Source organism: Pocillopora damicornis, chromosome 3, assembly GCF_964200805.1.
Source record: "Pocillopora damicornis chromosome 3, jaPocDami1.2, whole genome shotgun sequence".
Lineage (NCBI taxonomy): Eukaryota > Metazoa > Cnidaria > Anthozoa > Scleractinia > Pocilloporidae > Pocillopora > Pocillopora damicornis.
This window is the reverse complement of record NC_142672.1, coordinates 7,724,993-7,744,992: the sequence shown is the minus strand read 5'-3', so window position 1 is coordinate 7,744,992 and position 20,000 is coordinate 7,724,993. Positions and strand designations below refer to the sequence as shown.

General features: G+C 38.0%; 4 protein-coding genes and 1 pseudogene across 4 annotated transcripts in view; 3 read left to right on the top strand and 2 right to left on the bottom strand.

Annotated features, from left to right (window-relative positions):
* LOC113686632 (uncharacterized) overlaps positions 1-20,000 on the bottom strand; it is a 187,630-nt gene that overhangs the window by 12,292 nt on the left and 155,338 nt on the right. The window lies entirely within an intron of this gene.
* Positions 643-1,766, top strand: LOC149048060 (uncharacterized; annotated as a pseudogene).
* LOC149048059 (uncharacterized) lies at positions 8,812-11,034 on the bottom strand. Its single transcript, XM_089202290.1, has 2 exons — positions 10,146-11,034; positions 8,812-9,408 (listed from the first exon to the last, which is right to left on the bottom strand). The coding sequence occupies exons 1-2, from the start codon at positions 11,032-11,034 to the stop codon at positions 8,954-8,956; spliced, it is 1,344 nt and encodes a 447-aa protein (XP_089058416.1). The 3' UTR covers positions 8,812-8,953.
* On the top strand, positions 11,571-16,628 carry LOC113683900 (uncharacterized). Its single transcript, XM_089200279.1, has 9 exons — positions 11,571-12,098; positions 12,666-12,821; positions 13,360-13,464; positions 13,739-13,806; positions 14,025-14,153; positions 14,507-14,638; positions 14,846-14,911; positions 15,079-15,259; positions 15,755-16,628. The coding sequence occupies exons 1-9, from the start codon at positions 12,035-12,037 to the stop codon at positions 15,892-15,894; spliced, it is 1,041 nt and encodes a 346-aa protein (XP_089056405.1). The 5' UTR covers positions 11,571-12,034; the 3' UTR covers positions 15,895-16,628.
* LOC149048058 (uncharacterized) overlaps positions 18,862-20,000 on the top strand; it is a 1,889-nt gene continuing 750 nt past the window's right edge. Inside the window, exons 1-2 of the mRNA XM_089202289.1 lie at positions 18,862-19,014; positions 19,334-20,000. The exon at positions 19,334-20,000 is cut by the window's right edge and continues 750 nt beyond it. Of these exons, the coding sequence (XP_089058415.1) occupies positions 18,862-19,014; positions 19,334-20,000 (820 nt within the window). The remainder of the gene's footprint in view (positions 19,015-19,333) is intronic.

The window sequence follows — 20,000 nt, the reverse complement described above, 5'->3', positions numbered from 1 at the left end:
CAGCTCACTATGTTACTGGAACAAGGCCACTATGATCCAAGTGATCAAACAGACAGGTATTAACTATGTTTTGAAATAGACACAATCGGCTAACACGTCACGTGGTTTGAATTGGGTGTTTACATCATAAAGCATCAAAAAATGGCGTCGCGATTGTGCCACTGTGGTAAGGATCATGATGGATGTTGCTCTTGTTTCTTCACACAAGGTAATTTGGAATGGTCAAAATCATTGCGAAATTTTCCTAAGGTGTCTCTTGATACAATTTCGAAGTGGTTGGAGACTGGAGGAAAGAAAAATGCCGGCGAGAAGAGTTACAAGTTTTTCAGAGAAGGCTATGTGTATGATGTTTATGAAGGGACTACCGCTGGCCAACCGCTGGCCGTATACCGACGGCTCGGCAGGACTGGGGACGAGTGGGGAGTCGGCCATGTTGTTTTGAAAAAGACTTATCTTGTTTCGCGTGGACGGGTTGATCTTATTGTACTTGTTATCGTAAGTTCGTTATTCTTTGTTGCGTTTAGCTTTATTGTTCTTGTTATTCAGCGTGATTATACTGTGTTTCACCCTGTAGAACTGTTTCATCGTTGTCATTAAAGTATTCAATCGAGGAGTTCACTTCATGAAACAGTTGATCTCTTCGTCATGGTAGTCATCGAATGCTCTGCGCCCGACTGCACATTCACAACAGACGATGTCTCCGAAGCACTGGCAATTGCCCTTCTCTCTAATCACAACCCGGCCCACTGCAACCTGGCGCCTACCGTCGCAGACGCTGCCCCAGCACCTACAGCACCCAGAGGCCCAAAACTAGAGCGGCCCAAGGTCGATGTTGGAGTTACGATAGAGGAGTGGAACGTCTTCACGAGACGCTGGGAGGTTTTCAAATCAGGTTCAGGCATCGACGACGCCTCGGCGCCCTCCCAGCTATTCCAGTGTGCAGGAACCGAACTTGGGGACAGCCTTCTCAAAGCCAATCCTAACGCCGCTTCTGGGACCCTGACCCAACTGCTGGCCGCCATGCGCTCCTTAGCAGTAATCGCAGTCGCCACTTGTGTGCTACGTACAGAGCTTCTCCAACTAAGGCAAGAACGTGATGAGCCTTTCCTCACCTTTACAGCTAAAGTACGGGGGAGGCGGAAACCTGTTCCTATACCGCTTTGTGCACCTGTGGCGCTTCGGTCGACTACACTGACCACGTCATCCGTGACGTCATCCTGAATGGCCTCTACGACACCGACATCTGGAGGGAAGTGCTAGGCATAGCGGGCATACTCGAGACACCGATAAACGAAATTATTGCCTTAGTAGAAAGCAAAGAGATGACCCATAATGCTCTCACCTCCCCCTCACGATCAGCCGTCTCCTCCTTCGTGAAGCAAAGGAAATCGCCACCAAACCCCGTCCCAACCCTCTCTCAAGCGGATCGGGTGAAGGAAGCGACATGCCCTGGCTGTCACATCGCCTTCAAGGTCTTCACAGAAGGGGCCCGAGGTTGGAACGAGAAACCCCACCAAATGTGTATCGCATGCCACAGGCCAATCGCCGTAAAAAACGTAACCAACGCCAGCCTCCGCAGCGCCCGCCCCAGACCCCAGGGATCCACGCCACAGAAACCGAACCGATCTCACAAATAGCAGCATTCCAGACCAAGGGTGACCAATTGCCCTGAACCCCCCGCAAACGTCGCCACAACTAGAAGACGACCACACATGTCACCATCACCACACCATCAGCAGCGCGACTAAATCACCACATCTTCTCTAAGGGGGAGTGGAAAAGGACTTGCTTACGAGATCACCCTAGGCTCCCAATCACCATATACCTCTCCCGGCCAGGCAGGACCGGTAGTGGTGCCTACAACACCCCCTCAGACATCAACACGATCTCCACTGCAAATGAAGAATTATCATAACTTCTCAAATGCCACAAAATGAAGTATAATCATTCAACATTGTGATGGCCGTGAAGCTAGTGGTAGACTGGATATGAGAGATGGATCAAACTAATTTTTGCGGGCCATTTCGGATTTCCTCGGTTCTGTACTTGTTCGCTCTGTTGCCTTCCTTACAGGGAAAATTAGCTTAACCTATTTTATTCATGGCGTCTGCTGATACAGAAGGTAAGAATATTTCTTCTTTTTTTTTCATTTTAGTCTAAGTTATGAATAATTCAGACTTGTGGTCCTTGTGAATATTCATGAGACATGAGTACGTGATGTGGAACAAATTCGGTAAAAAAGAACTTAATAAATATGCATGCTTGTCAGAACTCCTGAGGCTACTACGGAATGCAGGCCTATGGCAAGGGGTGTTATAGAGACGAAAAGGATAGTGCGTTACTATTTCGTAACATTGCGTGACTTCCAGTTGAGTTAATAATATCAAATGTAATATAAGATGATTTTGTGACATAATAAATGAGGACATTGAAAAAATCAAGTTTGCGTACGTGTGAAATCGAACATCGATCCTGAAATATTTACAGGAAATCGCGAGTTATCGAACATCGGAATTATCGGAAACAACGGGGTACCTTTACTGATGTATCGGTCGACTGACTCTGCTGCTCGGATGTCAAGGTCACTACCGAGCCAAACCAGCCACCTAGGCACTAACACTTTTATACACATTATATCACAAACACTAACTCTGCCTGGCCGCCGAGCCACTTCACTCCCTAATACAACGAGCTAAAGGATTCACTGATATCTATTTCTACAGAAATGACCTCGTATTCTGTAGTTGGCTTTATTTTGTACTCGGAAATTGCTCAGTTTGTTCAGATTTGTTGTACATGGTGTTAAATCTTATGGTGCCATCCTTGTTTCTTTGACTTCTTTGACTTTCTTTCTTCTTCTTATTTTCCTTTGACTGGGAAAAACTTGCCAAGAAAAAGAAAACACATGTCACTCAACAAAGGAAACTTTTGGAGTATCAGGTAATTACTGCAATGAATGACAAGTGGATTTGTTATGTTCATCCTTTAACTGCATGTAGCCTACATAATTAATGTAACAATGCATGCATGCATGCATGCTTCATCAAAGCTGTGAGCTGAGTGAAAATTCTAAACACACTCTGAGCCTTATATTCAATACCTTTTAATTAATATCTTTGCTTGTGGATTACTCTGCTTGACTCCTTAAAAACTGTTGGTATATAATAATGTCCCCCCTTTTTTTTCTTGATGAACACTTTCTTTGTCAATTCCCAACAGACTGTAGGAATGAAAGAAAAAGACTTTTGATAACTAGGGAGTCTAATGATAAAAAAATCCATTTTAATACTAGGTGGCACCCTGTTGTGCATGCAAATTGCTCTTGTATGTCTCTCGCTTAATTACCACTGATATATGAGATAAGTAATTTGCATTTTTGGCAGATTGCAATTTGCTGTTATGTGACTTATATAGCCATATTAACATTCAGAATGGCTAACTGCTGCATGTGTATGCAAAGCCATGTAATAAATTGTACATACTTAGCAAGAGGATGATCCATGTCACCTGATGCCATGAGTGCATGGCCCATTAGATGACATGATCACCGTAGTATTTTTGAATATAATTCCTCCTTTACTTTTCAGTTATTTTATAACAATAAATTACACACCTATTTCTATAAATGTTGCACCTGTGATCCATGATGCATGTTCCATGTTGAAAGCCAGCGGTGCACTGTGATAGACTTTGTTTGTAAGCGGTTTGTTCCACCGAGTTCAAACCAAAGTAATGATCATGATACTAATGATGATAACCATACTGTGAAATGTAAAATATTTATGGAATTCTGTTTTACTCCAATTAAGACCTTTTCCTAATTTTCTAGGATCTTTAATACATATATCTGTAAGTGACATATTTCTTGTTGATTGAATTTTAGGCAAATGTTTTATACCAACATCATGGTTGGGATGTTGTTGTTCTATACTTCAACAGACATGGCAAAGGTACATCTGTACACACTTACGGCACACCTGGTGCTGGCCAAAAGTTTGTTGGAAAAAACAAACAAAATGCATCAAAATATGGTCTTGTGACTACAAGACTTTACAAACAGTTTTCCAAAGGTAAGTGCAACTGACAATCACCACTATATTCGTTGTCTTGATAATCTTACGATTAAAACAGTACATTCCACCCAAAAGAACTTTCCATCCTGATCCAATAAAATTTCTTGTGCTCTTTTGCAACATGTCATAACACATGGTTTGTGGCAAAATTTTCCAAATGGTTTTCCTAAGGAAATAGAAAACCTCATAAATATACAAGGTAAAAAAACACTAGTCGTTTTACTCAGTAAGATCATTGTACGCATGAAGTCTAAGAAGTCTGGCGAAATTTTTCATTGTATTTGACATAATTGTCAATTTAGGCTGAGAGATTGTTAATCATTATAACCATAATGATGGTGATGATGACTGGGGGATTACCAAAAAAGATGGGATGTGTCATTAAGTATACATTCAATATTTGTTTGAGTTTATTGTGAAAAAGCTAACAAACTGATAGCAGAATTCATTTATATAGTGAAACATGTGTATCCCTATTGCTGTAATCTCAAATTCAAACTCTTTGATTTTAATGTGTGTCACAATTTGACTGTAACTAACATATTAGAACCTTCTTAAATTTGCTTTGCACATTTTTCGGTATTTAATTTCTGCCAGAGGGTTCTTTCACATTTCGTTTAATGCATTTGATCTATGTACTAAAAGTTTTCTGTTTTACTAAGAGTGATCAGGATTAAATAAAAAAATCTGTGTCTCCATTATAGAGTTTCATGGCAGTGAACACACGATTGATGACGAGCCAGAGGATCCGTCCATAACTGTTTCCATCAAAAATGGCACAATGTCCGTTGTTCCCAGGTGGAAATCTTATTAAGATCTTGTAAGATCTTGTAAGATCTTGAAAGATCTTGTAAGAATCTTATAAGATGGCAATTAAGATGAAGATCTTATTAAGATCTTATTAAGAATTAATAATCTTACTACGATCTTACCAAATTTCTTGAACAAATCTTAACCAAGTTTGAGCATTGTAAGATCTTAAAAGATCTTAACTATATTTAAGAATCTTGTAAGAATCTTAACAAAATTTTACAACACATGAGAGTTAAGATCTTTGAAGGATCTTAACAAGATCTTATCAAGTTTATATAAGAATCTTGTAAGGTTCCTAACAAGATCTTATTAAGTTCATGTAAGAATCTTGTAAGAATCCTAATCTGTAAGATTAGTAAGATCTTAAAAGCTCCTTAACAAGATCTTGGTAAGTTTGTTTAAGAATCTTAATAATCAAAGATCAGTAAATGTAACTCCTGACATAAAGGTTCCAAAGAAGATCTTATCTAAAGTTTATCTAAAAGTTTTGTAAGAATCTTAATTTGTAAGATGAGCAAGAATTCAAAATGTTCTTGACAAGATTTTATCAAGTTTATTCCAGCACATTCCTGAGTGACTTGAAATGCACATCCTATTCAGTACATAATAGAGCATGATGCATATGGCTTAAAACCTTGCACACATGATATCAAAAGTGATATCAATAAAGTCAAGTAAGCATCTATGGTTTACAAATTTCAGACCTGATAACACAAACACACCTGTTTTCTAAAGAGGTAATTGTTCCACTGGAATAATGGTATTTGTAACAGTCACCAATTCAGTGTCAATTCCATGTTTCATTCAATCCGATCAATTATGCTCAGCACACTGTTCGAATACAAAACCAGATTTACAAGGATAAATCCGCGGCAAACTTCCTCGTTAAGTTTGTTTCCAAAACGCAGTACATGCATCTCGATCGACAACTAGACGCCATCTTGGATTAAGGTGAGCCTGAACGTTGTATACCATCCATCTTAGCGTCCACTTGTAGCACTTTAAAGATCTTTTCCTTAACTTAATTTTGGAGGGTCTATCTAGAACGCTGACAGCGTAAAAAAAGGTCTTGTTTGTCTTTAAAAGTGGCGACCAACTTTTTTTGAATTGGCTACCACTTTGAAGAATTTAGGAGCCAAGTGGCTTTCAGAAAAAAAAAAATTGATTTCACACCCTGTAATGTTGTTTTCTTTCAATATGACTCCAGTTAAAAGATCCTCATCCGAAAAATAAAGGCAAAAATAAGAAGGGTTAAAAACACGTGCACTGAGGTTTGACCTTAGTGTTGACAAAACCTTGGCAGAGCCGAGGTCTAGTGCACGGGAAATGTAACATTTACAGTATTAACAGATTAAATTTGGACAGATATTTCAGATTACATTTGATGATTGAGTATGAAAGACATTTAACAGCTAGTTTAAAATAATTACTAATCATGTTCATAGGGAGTGTCTAGAAAGGTGATGAAACCTTTTCCATCCTCGCCTTGAACATGAAGACACCTGTTGATAACATCAGCACATTTCACAAGCAAGAGACTTTCAATTTCTTGAACCTGGAGAAAATGTTGGCCAATTAAGTTTCGATGAACAATTTCCTTCAGGACCACATCCTGTGGTAGAGGAAGGTCTTGGCAAACATTTAATCCAGTCAAGCCATACTTGGTGATCAATGCATAGGCAACATTCTGGAAGAGGATGTAGCAAACCACTCTGCCATAGCATTTCCTCCCATGTGCACAAAACTGAACAAGGTAACTGCATGAATTTCCTTTTCTAGGATACATCATGCTGTGGAAGGTGACATGATCTTTTGTCATCCTATAGGAAACCAAGTATTCTTGGTCAGGACCACTTCCAAATGCTGCAGAAAGGACATTTTGAAACTGTGTCAGCTTCTTGAAGTGCACAGGTTCATGCAGCAGGATTCCCCCTTCTGTATACCGAACACTGGGCCTTTCACCAAGCAGATGTTTTGCAAACCTAGCAGCACTGGGTGTTGATTTGCATTTCTGCAAAACATGCACCTTGTAGGTCTGGCTTACCCCTAGTTTTTCCACCATCTGCTTTGGGAGTCCCCTTGTTCCAGAATACAGATTTTTAAGGTGAGCAATGAATGCTTCAAATACAAAAGCAGAAGTAAGTGCCAAGGAACCATGGTCAAGAACTTGGGAAGGGAAGTGGAGTAAAGCATGGGAGTTGTAAGTACACTCCTCAATACCATAAAGACTTGGTAAAAGTCTCACAAAGTTATCAAGCAAAACTTGTGCCTTCTCTACACAAGTTTTAGAAATAGGAGTTGAGTGCAGGAAACGAAGGGCAGTGGAAAGAAGTGCAAAGTGACAAAAGTGGTCTACACCAAATTCATCAGAAAGAACAGCATATCGAAGACATGGCAGTCCAGCAAAGAGGGCAAACAAACGAAATTCGGATGCTTTCCAGTGTTTTAACTCAGCAATGCTACGTGGCTTTCTAGTAAAGTCATGGGGCACTTTGATAGAGAGAAACATATTGCCTAGCTCATGACTAATTTCTAGTAAACTATATACATCTCTAGCATACTGAGGATCGAACCACCGTTTGAATAGCTGTCTTTTAAGGATGTCTTCACAAACACAATGCATCCAGTCAATAGGTACATTGTCTGGAATGTCAACTAATTGAGAAAACACATTTTCTCCTTTTATGCCGAATATAGTGGTGCCTCTTGCCTCTGCAATTCTTGCAAACATCCTGGTTTCTTGTGCTGTTCTGACAGCCACAGTACCAGAGGGCCTGTATTCATACAGCCTTGCACGTGTTTGCAGGTCATACCTCCCTGGATGTTTGCATACACTGCAGCCAAATTTACCATTATATTGCTTGATGTTAATCAAAGTGCTCTGTGAGCAAACTCGTGAATTGACACATGATTTTTGAGATTATGTTTAATGTTATCTGGTTTAGGGAATTTTGTGGTTGATTGTCATCTAGAGTACGAGCAGTAGTTCAGTGTTCGCTAATGTAGCAAAGAAACAAAGTAACGTTGGGACAAGAAGGCATTACAATTGAAATGATCATGCTATTACATTTAACAAGGTGGATGATGTAATGTGTTTTAAACGTCTATCATTTTTGTTTCTGGTTCAAAAGAAAAGGTTGGAAGTAAATGTGGGTGAAAAGTGAAATTTACTGTCTTTCGTTGTAAATATTAGAAAGTCAAGGCAATACTGTCTTAATGAAAACATTAACGATTCCCTCTTTATCAAATGAGACAAACGGGAACGAGTTTTGAGTGATATAACTAAGCCAAGTCTGCCACCGTCATTTTAGATCTCCGCCTGGGTAGATTTAAGTCACGTGCTAGGCAACGTATAATCAATAACAAGATAGAATTTCATTTCAGGCCTATTTATCAATTTTGTGGTGTGTAATTTTCGCATTTTAGTACGTTGTATATATGTTGAATCTTCAAATTGTCTTGAAACTTACAAGAAAATTGTTCTTTAAAAATTCACTGAAAATCGGTAGCTAAAATTGTTTGTCTAAGTGTTATTTGATTTTCGTGTTAACTTGTTATTTAGTCAGTCGCCGGCATCTTTTGTTGCTTCACACAGGAAAAACACATGCGACGAAACGTAATGATCAATTTTGTCCTCAATCTCACGCTATAACAGAAAAAGCTTTTGAACATCTGTAAACTCCGAGCGCTTCGCAGTAAGTGATATTTTCAATGAATCTTCGGATTGTTTTCAAGTTCAAGGATTGTAAATTACAATTTTATGAAAAACGAAGGTTGTTGTTATTTCAGTGTGAATCCTTGAATGCTTGCCAGTCGCTGGCGCTGCTTGTTGAAACTAAAACGAAAAAAAAACTCTTTTAAGATTATCATTGGCTTCTTTTTCACCCCACCACTATTCTTAGCAACAAAGGTCGCCATTTCGTCTGTTTATTGCTCGCCAAAAACTATAAAATGCACTCAAAAGCCTAAAATCTAAAAAAAGTTTACAGGAATCGACCAATCGAGCGAGCGAGCGAATGCTATTCCCCACATCGTACCTATAACTCGCTCTTGCGCATGCGCGCAATTCACGAGTTAAAAAGCAAGGCTTTGGCAGGCAGGTCAGGCACAACAGATTGGATTCTGCACACTGATGGCACAAGTTCACCTGTTTCGTTGTTAAAATTGCTGCCATTTGCCAAATTGGATAATTCACCAGTAAAATTTTTCAAAAATAGTGGCACATTTGGTTTAGACTTCCCATACCACAGCCCAGTGAGTAGGATGTTTTCAAATTTGTATCTTTCTTGAGGAGGTAACTCCACAAGAAAACAAATAAGTGGCCAGATACTAAACTTCTTGGACTTAATCAATGGTGCCCCATCACTGCTAACTACAACTGAAAGTACTTTCCTTCCTCTGGCACGAGGGTCATGCTGGATGAAATTTTGGTACACCCTACCATCCTGTATGTCTCTTATGCAGTCTTCAGCTGGCAATTGTGCCATAACCATTCGATAGTCTTCAATCAATTGCCAGTGTTCTGAAAATATATCAGGAGGGAACAGTTTTAACTCCTACCCTTTCCTTTGTAAGAGAATATATAATAAAAAAAACCCAATTATTTTAACCACCAGGTATGATGATTGCTCACTCTTAGTAACTATATCTTCGGCCAATAATGCATTTTTTGGTGGATAAATTATTAACTCAAATATGAAATTAACCTTACAGCAAAAATACTTTTTCTGGGGTGCCAATTATGCCTAGGACCAATGTTACAGCAAAGATGACCAATAATTCACATGTAGAATTTTCTTTTTTTCACTTCTCTTAATTAGATTGGTCAGTTAATTGCATAAGGGATCCCTTAATAGAAGTCACATAGAAAGGATTTCTGGCTTATAGGCCAAAAGGTGCCACAGGGTACATCTTTGCTCAATAATGTAATAATCATTCTTTTCTGCCTAAAGCATGTATATTTTTGAACAATTTTTATGCCTTTCAGGTTATCAGCTCCTCTACCCTTTAACCCCTAATTTAAGAGTGATGTTGACTTGGCAAAGAATTTACATAACTTTGTGAATATTTGATGATTGTAAGGTTTCACGTGCATTTACTGGAGAATGAACTTTAAAGATAAAATGAGGCTCCAGATCAAACTAGTCAAAAACAAAGGTTAGGTGACATTCTATTTATTTTTTTTTTGGTTTTTAACTCAGTAGAGTATGTCTAACCATAGACTTTCTATTAAATGTACATTTTACATTTTGTTCTTACCTTGAAGTAGTCTTTGAAGCTGTGGTTTTAGAGGTATTTCATAAAACCTGAGTACTTCAACTTTCATTCCCTCACCTCCACAATCACTATTTTTGCACAAATCTTTTTCCACTTTTTTGTGACATGTAGAGCAGAGTTCCATTAGCTTATAAGGAAGTAAGCACTCGTCATGTCTTTTGTTAAACTTGTAGGATGATGGTGCGACACTGTTGTTACCTGGCAAAGTAAGTTCTAATAGTTTCAACATGTCCTCCTTTGCAGCTTCAGACATGCGATGCTTCTTGAAAAGGGCTAACAACAATGCATCAAAATTGGCACTTGTTAATGTAGATCCATCATATAATGGAAGTTCACCTGACTCTCCAGAATTCATATCACCTTCACTCTCAGTGTCTTCATCTCCGGCTCCTTCCTCTTCAGAGCTGGGGTGCTCAATGCTTGAGGTGGATTCAGGAGCACTCTCTGGGTCTTCAGACAAGTTACCAGACCAGTCACTTTCAGACCCCCCACAACCTATTAAAGTTTCATGGAGTTCGCAATCCTCCTGATGGGGTGCATCTGGATTGCCAGGGCCATCACTGTCACAAAGTGGCTCGTCAATTGCAGAATGTTTCTTCTTTTGAGGTGATTTGATAAGAACAAGAGTGTCTTCTTCTGAAGAGTCGACATCGCTTGAGTCATATGACTCATGTGCACTTGATTCCTCTCCTGAATTGTTATTCACTTGCCAAATTCTCCTTTTCCTGTTCTTTCTTGGAGTCCTCAGTATGTTTTCATTAGATAAATCATCAAAATCTGAGGATTTGTCCCGTTCAATATCTTCTCTGGTAACGCTCTGTTCGCTGCCACTGTCTTCCTCGTGGGCGCTCGAACTTTCATCAAACAACATTTTTCGCCGTTGCTAAAGAAAAATCTTCGTTTTGGCAGCTTTTGGTCGTGTAGGTAATTTCCTTTTGAATATTTGACAAATTGATCGTAAGCAAGATCTGGTTCAGCAAAAGATATCGCAGAATGTGCAGACCGACCGTTCGGCAGAAATGAAAACATTTATTTTTAAAAATACAATATAAACCGTTGTTGCGACATATCTTTTTCGGGCAAAGTTCGACAGAAATTTTACTTAGGTCGAGTGTTATCTGCCTCGTTGTGAAATTTAACTGTGCCTTAAAAGCCCTGAAGAAGAAAACCGATTTCTAGAATTAGATTTTACAAGCCATATTCTTTACAAAGAAACTGACAACTGAACATCGCAAATTTTCAGACCGGCCGGGTGGCCGAAATTAAAAACTGTATTTTAAAAAAAGTTGTAGTAACTCAGAAAATATTTTTCGCGAGAGTTGCGTGACATTTTGTACTTTTACGAGGGCTTTCCACAGTTTCCCGCCAGGACCACTGCGCATACGCAGAATTGCAAATTCGACCGTTGCCATCAACCGTTCTTGCGCCATTTCGTTTCGAGCAAAGTCCAACATAAATTTACTTTGGTTGAGTGTTATCTGCCTCGTTGCGAAATTTAACTGTAACTACAGCCCAGAAGAAGAATAACGATTTCGAGAATTAGGACTTTACCATTCTTAACAAAATAACAAATGTTATTGCTGCTTGAATATAGAAAATGACACAGTCGGTAAGTAACAAGAGTTTATAGCAGGCTAGAGAAGGTAAGTTGCGTTTTGCTTTTATTATGAAAGAACGTTACGATTACACAATTAACGTTGCGATACCCTTGTTGAATTGTATCACGTGAAGTGGCTTCGCAGTTCAGGTGAATAGTTTACATCTGTTAAGCATATAAAATGCACGCACGATTGTCCACGACACTTTATTTGAGCACTCGCTTTCAACCTCAAGGAACACATTGGTCTTGGTAGTTCGAGTGTCTTGTTAAAATGTCTAAAAAGCCAACTAGTGCACGACTGCAACTAAAGCAAATGAAGGAAAATCATCCCGAAGGTAAGTAGTACTGACTCTTGTGCATTATGGAATACCGCATTATGTTGATGTGATCAACTTTACACATCTGGAAGGCGATGCGATAGACTTAATCTCGCACTTTTTTCGATTCTTTCAACATGAACGGAAAAAATGACCATGAGTTGTTGTAATTACAAGGCCATGTTTTTTTTTAATGTAGGGCAAATCATGAAATCGTTCTAGAGTTCTATTTTGTCTACAAGCGTTTTTGTTTAGAATCGAGTAGAAACTGACACGAGATGTAACGCTATTGTCATCCAAACGACGTAACGGCGCGCTAACCTCGCTAAACTTGTAGCAGTTTTCTCAAGGCAGTTTTAAAAGGGAGATTGTTCTGTATTTAAATGTTGTAGGCAGAAACATCGTAGCTTCCAGTCGTCTCGCACGAAATAGTTTGCAATAAACAAATATTTGTCTTGGGCTTTCGTTACTAATAACCTTGCCGCTAAAAGTAACTAAAAGGGTACAATAACACTAACGGGAAATCGATTATGTGATCCGTTTATTCCCTGAAATTTATTTATTAGCAATTTTGTTTTATTTCAGATTTTGAGGACAAAGATCACTGTGTCTTATTCTTTATGGAAGACCTTAAGTATAGTTTAGTTGAGCGGAAAACAATAGATCGGGAAGCTAAAGTAATGAGCACAGTGTCGGTGAAAATCAGTGGTAAGAAGTATTCTGCAACGCTTATGTTTATCGGTAAGTTGTAGGTATTGTTTATGTTTGCTTTGGCCAGGAGCAAATAGATGCGATCCAATATTTTGTTGTTGTTTTTCTTTTTTGTAATTAATTTTCTCCCTAAATGTTTATTTGGGAGAGAGCAGTGACACCGTAAGCAATGGTAACATATAGTTTGGGTAACTCCCAGCCAAGCCTCCTCTTTCCCTCAATCACCCAGGAAAAACACCCTGATATTGGACTTTTTCTAACACGTTTCAAATTATATGGACCTGAACTCATTGGCAATTGTAAGGGTTGTTTATTTTATGGCAGAAGTCCCATTAACTAAGATAATAACCAATTTGAGAAAACATGGAGAAAGACTTACATTGCTGAACAGGTCAGTGATATCAGAAAGGTTTTATAAACAAAGAAACATACAAAACATTGAGCAAATGGTGATTGCTATTTTCAGCAAACCTGAGAAATACCCCAGGTAACTACTTTCCCCTTCTTTCAGTGAAGATTCAAATAGGGACATGACACATTTTATTGGCTGTTATTCTCTCCTTTTAAGGAAATAAGGAGGAATGCCAAAAGAGGATGGAGGCCCTGGAAGGTGCATTATCCCCAGAGCAAGCAAGAGTGTCCCAGTCACCAAAACGAAAAAAGGATGAAATAGGTTAGAAGATTTTTTCCTAGAATTGAGTTAATTTTCTGTTCTATACCATAGTGGAATATACTGATCACAGTAGTCACCTGGGGTCTAAAGGTTATTGTTCTAAAGGTTATTGTTCTAAACGTTTTACTGATAACGTTCTGTTGAAAAAGCGAAATTATCAAACTTAAAATGGTTTGCCACTTTTTAAACCAAATGAAATGGAACCACAACACACACTAAATCTGTTGTTGAGGTAACTTGCTATAGAATTTTAATTTTTTTTTTTTACTCTTAGATTGGGACATCAGCAACGAAATGAAGAAGTTGGAAAAATTGGGTTCATCTGTTTTTGAAAATCAGGAGGTAAGTGCTTTCCTCTATTACATGCTCACATTAATCACACTTTCTTTGAAGCAAGAAACTAACTGTAACATTTTAGAACAATCATTGCCATTTTAACACATTTTCTATATCAAGTACCAAATATGGTGCCTGATAATAGATAATAGGCCATATTTTCATTGGTGCTTTAAATTGTGTAATAAATTATAACCTGTTAAATTGCATTATTCTACTTATAGGTTTCCAGTGATGATGATGGTGATGATGAAAGCCAAACTGGGTCTGATTATCATCACCATGTCCCCAGTGGTAGGAATTTTCCCAAAGCCAACAAAATTGCCAAAAGAGGGGGAAGTTCTTCTGACGATGTAAGTATTGTGACTTTAAATATTCAATGTTGGAGAATTAAAGTGCATTTGACCTCCCCATCTAAGAAAGAATCAGCAACTTAAATGGCTTAAGGTAAAATTTGGCTCTGTTATCCTGTTAATTCCACATAAACACATTTGACACCTGTATTAATTCCATGCAACATTTTTTGTGTTTTGTTTGGTTCTGTTTTGCAAATGTGTGTTTTTTTCTGGTTTTCATTTAGTGCTGAATTATGATTCCTTACTTTCCTTTCTCACAAATTTTTGGTTCTTTTTAAAGTTAATGACAATTTATTTAGTTGAAGGATTGCTTTACAAATGTAAACATTTTTTTCTATTTATATTCACAGGACAACTGGAGAGATATGATCACCAGAAAAATTGATTGTATCTTGAATAAAGTAGACTTCATTGAGTCCCATCTAAATATCACAAGCACAGAATGGGATAGAAGGGTGGCAACTCCTCCTGATAGTAAAAAGGTAATTTTTCATTTATCAACTTTTTGTGGAAATTTTGAATAGTTGTTTCAATGGTGTAAAAGGTGAACAAAGTTTGTTTGAAGTTGGGCAGTGAAAATTGCCAATTTTCATAAATGGTAACCTTTGCATAAGAACTTTGCTCTTAAAGATAATAAATAAGTAAATTCTTGTTAAAGATAGTCAATACCTCCTTTTCTGTACATACAGATGAGGCATGATGGTGATCAAGGAGAACAATTGAGAAGCTCCTCCCCTCTACCTTTACCTTCCTTAGTGAGTACAATTCACTAGTCAGGCTACTGCAAGCTGGAATTTAAGTCACAATTATTAAGAGCAACAATTTTATTGCAGACAATAGATGATGATACTTTTTTTAAACACAGATGGTTATTTTTTCCAATCTAGATACTTGTCTCTAAATATGTTATATTTCATTTTAGATGTACAATGAAACCAACCTCCTATTACTCCCCTCTGGTGGGGATTTAAAAAAATATGCTCTCAAGGTTTTTGCCAATCTCTTCTCACTTGAGGAGATGGCAAATGGCATTGTAGAGCCTGCCAGAGGGAAGGCTACTGGCAAGGTGAAGTTAGACCCTTACAGAGTTGATCTACTAAAAAGTAAGCCAATGGAATTTGTTTTCTTGTGTACTAGTTAGTTTTTTCAAAGAAAAGCATACCAAGAAACAAAACAAAAACAGAGATTTCAACAACGTTATATGTTAGAAAATTCTTGTTTCACGATTGAATCAGGGTTATTTATTTCTCTTGCACACAAAGTAATATTGCCAAGGCTTTCATTAAAAAGAAGCTGGCTCTAGAAGGAAACAAATTAACACCTGTTATCCTTTAAGTTTTGAGTAGCCAGTCACATTTATTTGGACAGTACCTAGGGCCATGAATTAACAACTGGTTTCTGCATTAGCATGCAGTCACTGAGAATTATGAAGTACTTGGAAAGTTTGGAAAGCACTGAAGATGTGTTAGAGTTTCTGTTAATCAAGCCATGAGCAGGAAGGCAATAAATATGGACTGGTAGAAAATAAGACGATTTCTGTTTTCTCTATTATATGTGTGTGATATATATATATATATAATTTTTTTCCCTTCCCATAGGAGCTATAAAACATAAATTTGACGATGCCCAAATGAACAAGAAGTGGCCTCAAATAAGGCTCTCCTTGAATCAAAAATGCTTGGATTCCAAGAGAAAATTTCTCATTGTGGAGGGAGATGTTAACAAGTCCACAGACTGAATGAACTTTTTTTATACAAGAAAGAAATATATGCAAATTAATGGTCAAATGCTAATTAAGATGAGTGATAGTGAGCTTTAATTATTTGAACACCTTTGCTTTAGTACAAAAAGTTTTTTTTTTTTCATACTTAAATTACTCTAAAAGAAGAAAAGCCATTGCAAACTGAGACATGTCCCCACCCTTAAGGTTAGCACTCGAGCTTTTGAGACATAGACAATATTTTTTAGTGTTTGTTACTGCTTTTGCCAGTGCTGGTTTTAGGGAGTGGGTGTGCTTTTGTAAAAATGGAAACCGAGCTTTAATTCATAGTATTGCAGTGCATTTTGTATTTCTAAATACAAAAATTCTTCTAATTAAAAAAATAACCAAAACAAGTATCACAAATCATTGTTTTTGATCATTAAGGGAAAATAGCTGTCAAATTTTCTGAGTTATTAATACAGTAATTCAATTTGATAGAAAAAGTTTTATCCTTGTCTTGCTGCTACTTTTGCTTGAATATATTAGCAAATTTTTGAAGTGGGAAATGTATAATTATAGTGTTGTTTGAAGTGTTTTTCCTTGAGATATAATGGCTTGTTTGTGCAAGGATTAATGATACTTTAAATCAAACTGTCATTTAAATCAAACAAGTTCAACAGTTAATGTTTCTTATCAAGATCTTTGTTAGAAATTAATTTCACAGTGTTGAGAATTTGCAATAAATTTTGCATAGATGTTAGATAAAGAAATTCTTTCTTGGTTGTGATCTCCATTCCTCACTCATCTAGTTATTACATATTGCATAAACCATTATATTTTACCCGCAAATTGGTCTGAAAAAAAATTTATGATATCTACTAATTTAGACAGATTCTGCAAACATTCTTAAAAGTTCTTTAAGAATCTTACAAGATCTTGAAGTTCTTTTGAAGATCATTTAAGATATTGTTGAGAATCTTAGCAAGTTCTTGTGAAAACTTGTAAAGGTATTTAATTAAGATTCTTTCCACAGGAATCTTACCAGATCTTGTAAGATTCTTGTAAGTTTCTCACTAAGATACTTATCAAGATTCTTAGTTAAGAATCTAACAGGATCTTGTAAGATCTTGTCACAAGATTCTTACAAGAATCTTGTAAGATCTTACAAGATCTTGTACGATCTTGTCACAAGATTCTTACAAGATCTTGTAAGATTCTTGTACGATCTTGTCACAAGATTCTTACAAGAATCTTGTAAGATCTTACAAGATCTTGTCACAAGATCTTGAAAGATCTTGTAAGATCTTACAAGATTCTTGTAAGAATCTTGTGACAAGATCTTACAAGATCTTGTAAGTTCTTACAAGATTCTTATTTAAGAATCTTAATAAGAATCTTAGTAAGAAACTTACAAGAATCTTAGTAAGATCTTAATAAGATTTCCACCTGGGTTTGTACGGGTGTGAAGCCAGTATCACAAGATGGGAATGAGGCTAATGAAAGTCAGGAATGTAGTGCTGAACAACCACAGCAGATGGCTGGTGCGGGTGGTGCCACAATCATCAATCAGGTCCCGGCAGATATTGCACAAGAACAGCAGTTGGATGGTGTGGGTGAAGCAACAACTAGCAATCAGGTCGTGGCACAGAGAGCTGGGCCTGAACAGGTTGATGAGGATGGTAGTGGGGGAGGTGGAGCTAGGCATGGGCAGCTGGATGATGGTAGTAGTTGGGCAGGTAGAGCTTGCAGTGGCCAGGTTGATGAATGTGGTAGGGTGGCTGGTGGAGCTGGGCCTGGACAGTTAGATGACAGAAGTGGCCTTGGGCAGGTGGTAGACACTGTTAGTCAGGCAGGTAAAGCTGGAAGTGACCAAGTACATGAGGGTCAGACTCTGGCAGGTAGAGCTGGACGGGGGCAGGTGGATAATGGTGGTAATCAGGCATGCAGAGTTGGGCATGATCAGGGGGATGATGTTGGTAGTCGGGTAGGTGGAGCAAACAATCCATCAAACCCATTTAGCGCTAACGATGATAGAACATTTGGTCGCAAAGGGGGGGCGCATTTGCATTTATTTGTCTAATTCAACAATGACTGAACATGGAAAGGTATATTTTCTAACTTCCACATACACCTAATTGCAACAACGTTGTCGTAGAAAAAAGGGAAATAGGAATTGGTTTATCCGTCTAAGTTGGCCGCATTTACGTTACATACATTTACAGAAAACTCACGAGTTTTTCTCTGTTCACATATTCGTGTATAGTAAGATAAATTCATTTACGTGTGTTAAGGCCGTTTCTTCAGGCGAATTTCAAACTTGTATTTATAATGCCTAACTTTAATTCCTATTTGCTTTTTAACCTTTTTCTTTTTTCTTTGATAATGTCATTGCAACTGACTGTAATATTGCCAAATGCCACAAAAGACATGATTACACTAGACAAAAAGATCCCACCAAACAAGAAAGAAATTAACGGGTATTTTGAGCAAGTGGTACAGGACGGCAAGGATAGAAGTGGATTATATTGCAATTAATTTTTTGACAGGAATCCTTTATACCATCTGTTGCTTACCATCTGTTAGCCTTTCTTTCTATCTGTTGATACTTCTTTGCTTTCACCACTTTTAGCATTTTTCTCCTATCCTAGTGCAACACAATAGCATCACAATTAAAGCAAGCTGCAGGCTATGCGTATAAAGTTATATATATCTTGCGTGCAATTGTCCCTTAAGGTCGCGGTGGATACCTTGACCATGAATATATTCATTAGGCAAAATATTGGCAAGGGTATCACTTTTAAATTCCTAATATCATGAACAGTTCAAAGCCGATTTCGTCAAAACTTAGCAGACATATTGAAGAATTATCAAAGTGCATAAGCATAAACCGATATCACACACCGCCATTTTTGATCGAGTGCGGCATCAAAACGAGGGTGGAGGGGCATGCGGTCATTTCGAGGGTTGCGTTACATGGAGTTTGAGTGGAAATAACTCGCAAATATGGCTCACGATCATTGCTGTGTAAATTACTGCAAGAACGACAAACGAAACGAAAGTGGTCAGAATTTGTCGTTTTTCAACTTTCCTAAAAATTCTTCACAGAGATCGAAGTGGATTGCCGTGATAAAGCGAGATGAAGGGACGCTTTTTCAGGTGAGTGTCGAGTCGTGACTACAGTGAGCTGTCAAACGCACGTGTGCACTTTTGATATATATGTTCGGGAAGTTTTTCGATTTAAGACTCAGTTAGTTCCCGTCTTACTTGCTTCTTACACGTGAATTGCGTACTCGATTCATATCCAGAGGAACTATAAACTCATTACATTAGATTTTGGTCGATTTTGGCCGAAACTGTCAAACGCACATGGCACCGGTTTGTTTGTTTTCATTGACTCGAATATGATTATTAATATTCCATGAGATTCTCCCTTGTTATCAGCGATTTAATTCAGAGTGTTAAACTCGTTTCCTAGATCAAGAAAGGCTCTACTCTAGTGTGTTCTGCTCACTTCAAGCCAAGCGATATGTTTAAAACTATAACAGGGCTTATACGTCTGAAACCAGGAGTTGTGCCTTCGCAGTTTCAATGGACAAAGTCCAGCCAAGACCGCCCACAAAATAAACTACAAGAGTTAAAAACTATGGCAGAACAGCAAGAACAAGAGGAGCGACGCCAATCTTTTGTCGATTCATTCCAGCAGGATGTCAAAATGGAGGAAGGGGAGACTGCATCAGGAGGCCAGGGAGCCAGTGCTAGTGATGAGCAAATGGAAGAAATGGCTACGGACGAACCGGAAAACGAAAACATACAACCCGCCAAATTGAGTGCAGTGGAACAAATTGAAATCCTTAAAGCACAAATCAGTGATTTAGAGCAACAGGTGGAAGATCTAAAAGGGACCAGGTTTGGAGCTGAAAACATTTCCAAAGATTCTGAATTGCTGACATTTTACACAGGCTTTGTATCAAAGGAACGATTTGATAGCTTTTATAGCTGGGTTGAACCTTATGCTAAAACCATGATAAAATGGTCCCAGATTCAGCGTGAACGAGGCAAAGAAAACTACAAGCGGAGGCGCAGCAGTGGCAATTTTGCATTGTCACTCTATGACCAACTGTTTTTATTTATGATCAGACTAA